Genomic DNA, 7,137 nt, shown 5'->3' with positions numbered 1-7,137 from the left:
GAAAGCATGTTAACTCGAATGTGCATGTTTCATACATTTGTGAATATGGCAAGTGTAATATGCATGAAACTTAAAGTTGATGTTCATAATTCATTATCACCTACTCAAGTTAATGACCTAAGTCGGGCCGACATGGAGCAAAAGCTAGACAATTCCCTGAAATTAGAATGAATAATTTAATATATTTTGTTGTTGTATTGCATTTAAGTTTTTCTCAGTCTTTATTATGTAGTTGTAGTTGTTGCTTGCTTTGAAGTTATTATTTTCAATTTACTTCAATAATAATAGCCTACACATACATGATTTTAGAGATACGGAGCAATGTCGTACCTAACCCTCACATGCACCAACAACCCCATTAATGTATAGTGTTGCACATTGTTCACTCACATGCGTAAGTTTACCCTATTAAGGTGGTTCTTAACAATCCACGTGAGCTCGGCGCACGATGCAGAACACCGCGGTCAACACTCATGATGCAACAAACATTCTATCATGTCCATTAATGTGTAGTGTTGTACACTGTTTACTCACATGTGTACATTGTTCCACAGCTGCACAATATTCCCTCACATGTATTGAATATCCTATCTATGCCTCTCACCTAACTCTCCTACCTAACTTTGCCACCTATCCCTCCTACTTAACCCTCGTAACTAACTTTGCCACCTAACCCTCCCACCTAACTTTTCCACCTAACTCTCATACTAAACTTTCTCACCCTATATGTAATCTCACCATTTGACAACATATCACACGCAATAATTCACAAAACAAAATTCTATTTGTAACACTCACATTATTTCCACTCATATCCCACAAACACCACCATGGCTCCACCTAAAGAAATTGTGACCGTCATTTACAACAATGGTCACATTGCAAATGACCCAGTTCAGGGATCAGTGTACACATGTGCAAACCCAATATTTATTTACGTCAGTTGTTCTATTACGTTAGCATAATTGATTCGGAAAATTAACAATTGTCTCCTTACTCGAGCAATTGCAAAAGTTGCTCGATTGTTATTTTGTGTCCCTATTTCATTTCATCAGGGTCAGACACGTTATATTTTAGCACAATTACTCGACAATGATGATCTCAGAGGCACGATGGAAACAATTCTCCATAATCCACAATTAAATTCTGCTGAATTTCATGTTGTTACTGACCTTATTTCTCAACCACAACCATCGTCTCCACAACCGTCATGTCTATAACTACAACTACCTCCTCCACAACAATGACCGTATAATAACCTAAACCTCAATGATCCAGTGTCTTCATACAACAACCTTGAAACACAAGAGGCATTTGACATTTATATTTCATACATACAACTATTATCCAAAAATGATTCTTTTCTTGATGTCCAAGAAACTTCCTTTGACCAACAAAACCATCCTTCATCCCTTTTAAATCACCCTCACAACAGCCACAAACACAAACATCAAAACCGAAATGAACATCTCATCGCTAACGATGGTTTTAGTGAGGATGAGGATCAACAATTCTTTGATCACATCAATCACCAAAATAATGACCAAAGCGATGACGAGGGTGTTGGTAGACCAATGACACCTCTGTCACCTCCATTGCAATATCACCAACCTAGGTGTCCAGTCGACATGAACCTTGACCACCTATCACACTACATTGATCGCCACCATTTCCTTCAGCAACAACATAATGTATAACCACCAACCGGTGCACTCAAGGTTGACATAACCTTCGATGAAAAAGCACAATGCATTCGAGTAGTCAAAGAATACAACATCAGAAATCATTTTGATTGCAGAACAATTTATTTTGACAAAACTTCATGTGTAAATCACATGAAAATGGTTGTACATGGAGCTTAGGTGCATGCTGTTCAACGAGGACAAGATCATCGACAACTAGAAAAACACGTCATAGCACATATCATCCAACCAATGGTCAAAACAAATTCAACCATCTCCATCTAGGCGTTGATTGCAGAGATCAAAACGTTCATGAATTATATCCTATCCTACAAAAAAGACATGGTTAGCAAAGGAAAGAGTATTGGAGATGATTCATGGAAAATGGAAAGAATCATATGCCTAGCTGTCAAAACTTTTGGTTATTTGGTCCATGCATTATATGGGCTTTACGGGAAGTATGCGCTATTACCTTATAACATATTTTGCATGTTTATATATTAAAAAAATTTCAAAACATATTTTGCATGTTTATATATTAAAAAAATTTCAAAAAACATGTGTATTTTAGGAAAACATAGAAGTGAGAAGATGTATTTTGAAAAAAAAAAAAAAACCTCTCTGACATGCAATTCCCAACCCAACAGAATATTCTTATCATCTCTGTTTCCCATAAGCAATTAATAAATAAATTAATTAAGATATTGAGCTGGGGTTATTTTTTCTCACATATAATTAGTTTTACGATTATTTTTTTTCCCTTGGATTGGAGCTGGGGTTTCTTGTGGTGAGAGAAAGAACCCTTATTCTTTGATTTGGGAACATCTAGGTCTCAATTTAGTGGAACACCCTTCGTAGTTGGAAGTTAAATTTTGAAGCTTTGGACGAAGATGGTAAATGGGAATGTGAAAATAACCAGTTGGGTCCAAAAGAAGATCACTGATCCCCTTCTCTCCATTATCCGAAGGTACTCTTCAAGCTTTTCGCTTTTTCCCCTCTCTTTCCCTGATCTACAATTCATTTTTCTGAGTCACTGCTACATGTGATTTGATCCATCTTCAATTTATTTATTTAAAAAAAAAATTGGTTTTCCAATGCAATGGTTGTATGTGATATATGATATAATTTGCTCTTCATTTTAATTACTCCCTCTCTAAAACAAATTAGGCCTGGAAATATAATTTCCTGGGTATATCTTATTGAAAAAGAACAATTGTGAGTGGCCTCTTGTTGATGCTTGGCTATGTTTTCATATAAGGTTGTTGCTTCTTTAATTAAATTCTTTTTGTCTATCTTTTGGGAAGCCATGTGAGAATGTGTTTTATGCTGAAAAATGAATATCACATGCTTTTATGGAACTAAAATTGTTGTCTAGTTTAGCCTTTGGAAATCTTTGAATACAGCTGTAGTTTGATGATTTTTGGTACTTTTTTTTCAGAGGAACTGAACCAAACCAGTTGGCTTTCTCTGCTGCTCTTGGTATTACATTGGGACTATTTCCTATATGTGGTATGCTGTAATTAACCCACCTGGAGTTGTATTTTCATTTATGTTGGATGTGTTTATTATACCACTGACCACTCAAAATCATGCTTGTAACTAAAATCTTATTGCTTGCACACATGGTGATTGAATAGGATAGCAACTTTACAGATTTAAATGATTTTCCTGCTTATTTAAAATGTTAGATGTGTCACAATAGCGGAGTGGAGATCCCTCTCCCTGTTAAAATGAAGAATTGAAGGAACTGTGATTGGCATACTGTAATATAAATTTGGGGAGGTGGGGTGGGGGAATAAATGTAGAATGTTTCCATGTAGTATGTAGAATGCCTATTATATATTTGGTCCTAATTGCTGACAAGATAAATGGCTTCAGATTTGTGATTAGGCTATTTGTTTTCTAACTCACTAGGCATCTTAGAGGGGTGATGACATTCGATATGTTAGATATAGAACCAACTAAGGAGAAACTTCATGCTGCACTAACTTTTGAATTAGTGAAAAATGAAAGTAGAAATGACCAACTTGGTCGGGCATGGAATATTTGAGTGTTGGTGCTGGATGTCAGCATATTTTCAATTGACAGATGGAGACTACGTATTCTTTATTACAACCTTTTTTTTTCTTTCATAAATAACTTTTCTTAACAAGTACATTCAAGATTCTGATTAAGCAAAATAAAACAATTTTATATCATGTCATCCAGTATATATTGCCCCAGTGTATTAACCAAACAGAGATTAAGATGATTTGATCAAATATAAAACTTAATAACCATTGATACTGACACCACATACACAACAAAGTTGTATCCACTAAATTAAAAAAAATGTGCACAATTTCTTTCCAGTTTGATTAACATGGTTGAACATTACATTGGTTATCATAATATATAATAATTGTTAACATGGTGAAGGAGGATATTTTAGAACAATTAATTCCTAATGATAAATATGTTGATAAGTTGAAATTTTTGGTCTTTCCTAAAAAATGAAATTTGGTTGTTGCATAAAGTACTGGTTTTCTTTGTCAGAATATTTATAAGTGGTTTCCGACAGAAAAGGTAAGTAGCCACTCATCCAGGTTAATGACTGTGATAGGATTTCAGTTGGCTCTCTAATATGATTCATCTCTTTGCCATGAGGTTTGAAAAATCAATTTTAAATTAATTAGTCCTTCCATACAACCTCTAGATAACCACAGTTCAGTATTGGTAGCCATCTAGCATAAGTTTAGTGTCTCTCTCTCTCTAGTTTCCAAAACTATGTCTTTCCATTAACTCTAGAGATGCAACTCATGGAAAATGCAGATTTGACTAACATAATCCCAAAACTGTATCTGATTTCAAGATTGAGAAGCAATTGCATAATTAAGTATAAACTGATTCAACCTAGCAAATGCATCACAAAACGATCCAAAGAAGAAAATATGCTGTTAATTAGATATCTGACAAATTATAATGGCATGAAATGGGGCAGTTCTTCTATAATTTGTTAGACATGCTAATGTTTTTCAAATAGGTGTCACTGTGTTCCTCTGCGGAATGGCTATTGCATTGCTTGGATCATTTTGCCATGCTCCAACTGTGATGCTTGCAAACTTTATTGCTACTCCCATAGAGTTGAGGTAATATACATTCCGTGCTGTCATTACATCTACTTTCCTTCTCGATGGTGAATCATTGTACTTTTATTTTGTTAGTCATGTTACAATCAAGATATTTTATGAAAATATATTGTAAACAACTTCTTTATGACTTTAAATTTTGTTAGAAGGGGCTCTTTTATCTTACGTTAATTTCTCATGGAAAACAATTATTTTCAAATCTAATTGCATCCTAGGAGGACAAAGAGAGGTTCTTGTGATAAGTGAATCAAATGAAAAGATTGTCCAATTAGGAAAACCTAACAAAACTTAATGATAAACCTATTAAAAACGATTTTACTCTAGTTTTATTGAAAGTTTTGTTTTCTGCAGAGGCCAACGGTGTTGATCGATCCATATAGCATCCTAGTGGAATATGGTCTAGTTGTTGCATCCTAAGAGATAAAAGTTACGAAGGGTTGGACTATATATATGGTGTAAATCATGGTAATACAGAAACATGCTTTTATTTTCAGAGAAAGGGTTCCTAATAGGAAATTCACTTTGTATTAAAATTGTTCTGTAGAGAAGTAAATGTGTAGAGAGCCCTTAAAAACAATGAAAGTGTACAAATCTTCTTAATTATAACCCCCATTACGTTATGTGTTGGACACATAGGTTCTCTCTATTAGATTTCAGCTTAAAATCAATTGATACTAAGTGAAGTTGCTCAACAAATATGTAAGTTGCATCCTTAGAATTGAGGCAGGCAATATGGGACTTCCCAACACTCTCATTCCCAGATGAATATTGTTTTGTTTCATAGAGCATGTTTGGAAACACATTGATCCATGTTAAGGCAAGAAAACCACATCAAAACATTAAAATGACACAGAAGCAACAATATGTTTCTTCAATCCGAACTTGATGCGAATTTTTTTCAAACATGCACATAATTGATTTTATTCTTGTTTGTACATTGATGTTTGCTTTTATTTGGCATTTCAGTCTGGTTGTACCCTTTCTACGCCTTGGTGAGGTTATCTCTGGTGGATCTCATTTCCCTTTAACATCTGATGCTTTAAAGAAAGTTCTTACTGGCCAAGCTTCACGTGAAGTCTTATTAAGTGTGGCCCATGCGGTAGGTGCCATTGTCCCATGATAGTTTCTTGTGGAATTGTCTTAAATATAGAGATATCTACATGAAACAGACATTATTTATGTATATACAAGTGTTTTCTTATGAGCTTATTTGAATTAAGTATTAGATAATAGTTATGCACAATGGAATTGACTTTGACCACTCAAGTCTTCTTTGTGATACAAACAGAAAAATTTTCTGTGCTTTATTTACCTAGTAACGCAGAAACCTTTTAAATTTCCCTTTGGGTGGGAAGGGTAGTTTCCTTGTATAGGATCTCACATTTTATTATATGCTTGAATTACTTCAAGTTTCTAATCCTCACTAATGTCTTGCTGCCTGAATCACTTTGCTTTTAGAAGTGTCCATGCTTGATGATGTCCTTTCCAAAATGTGTAATTATCGATTTTGAAAATTTCTTGTTTTTTCAATCTTTTGCAGTTATTAGGGTGGCTGGTTGCATCACCATTTATTTTGGGAACTCTATACATAGTTCTTTTACCATGCTTCAAAATTTTAGTTCATAATTTCTCAAGTGTTCCTTTAAGTCCAAAGAAGCCGCTCAATCCACACTCAGAAGTAAAGCTGAAGGTAAGGGATGTTTGACAAAGTAGCAACGATATCATAGTCTCAAAATCTGCTTTGTCACAGTGATCAATCATTGATTCCTATATTCTTGCGTGACACAAATTGTACATAATCAACAAAAACTTGTCACTGTTTATAATGCTGAGATTGACGTATCCTATTTGTAAAGCATGCTATGTGATGTGATGTTATTACAAAAAATAGTATAATGTTATTGGCCATGGGACATTTGAAGATCATAAGGAACATGGATATCAAATTTTTCAAATAGGCTAAATTATAAGTGCCAATAATGCAGTCGATATTTTGTTGCTTTCATCAATATCTGGCATAACGTTCTTAGACTCTCAGCAGGATGCTTTGTTCATGTTCCACAAAATCACTATTTTTTCGTGAAGGTTCTCCTTCATCTACAACAACTATTTTTCAGAAGCTGCATGTTGAGAAAAATAGCTCATCAAAAAAGAAAGAAAGAAAAACATTATTTTTCAGATTCTTTTTTTTTTTATTTTTAAATATTGATCAATCGGCTTAAAGTTTGAGAAGTGATTTCTTATATTAAAAATTGCTATTCTCGCAAATTAAGCTCAAACAAAGTCTTAATTTGGAGTCTGTATTATTAGGTTCTCTCACCTGTACA

At 34.2% G+C, this 7,137-nt stretch overlaps 1 protein-coding gene across 1 annotated transcript; it reads left to right on the top strand.

Annotated features, from left to right (window-relative positions):
• The first annotated feature begins 2,445 nt into the window (after positions 1-2,445).
• On the top strand, positions 2,446-6,815 carry LOC100500088 (uncharacterized). Its single transcript, NM_001249690.3, has 5 exons — positions 2,446-2,649; positions 3,121-3,191; positions 4,705-4,810; positions 5,777-5,909; positions 6,351-6,815. Exons 1-5 carry the CDS (start codon positions 2,573-2,575, stop codon positions 6,513-6,515), a joined length of 552 nt encoding a protein of 183 aa, NP_001236619.2. The 5' UTR covers positions 2,446-2,572; the 3' UTR covers positions 6,516-6,815.
• The last annotated feature ends 322 nt before the right edge of the window (positions 6,816-7,137 follow it).

The sequence above is a fragment of the Glycine max genome, chromosome 4, assembly GCF_000004515.6.
Source record: "Glycine max cultivar Williams 82 chromosome 4, Glycine_max_v4.0, whole genome shotgun sequence".
Taxonomy (NCBI): domain Eukaryota; kingdom Viridiplantae; phylum Streptophyta; class Magnoliopsida; order Fabales; family Fabaceae; genus Glycine; species Glycine max.
The sequence above is the reverse complement of the archived record's forward strand: the minus strand, read 5'-3'. Positions and strand labels throughout refer to the sequence as shown.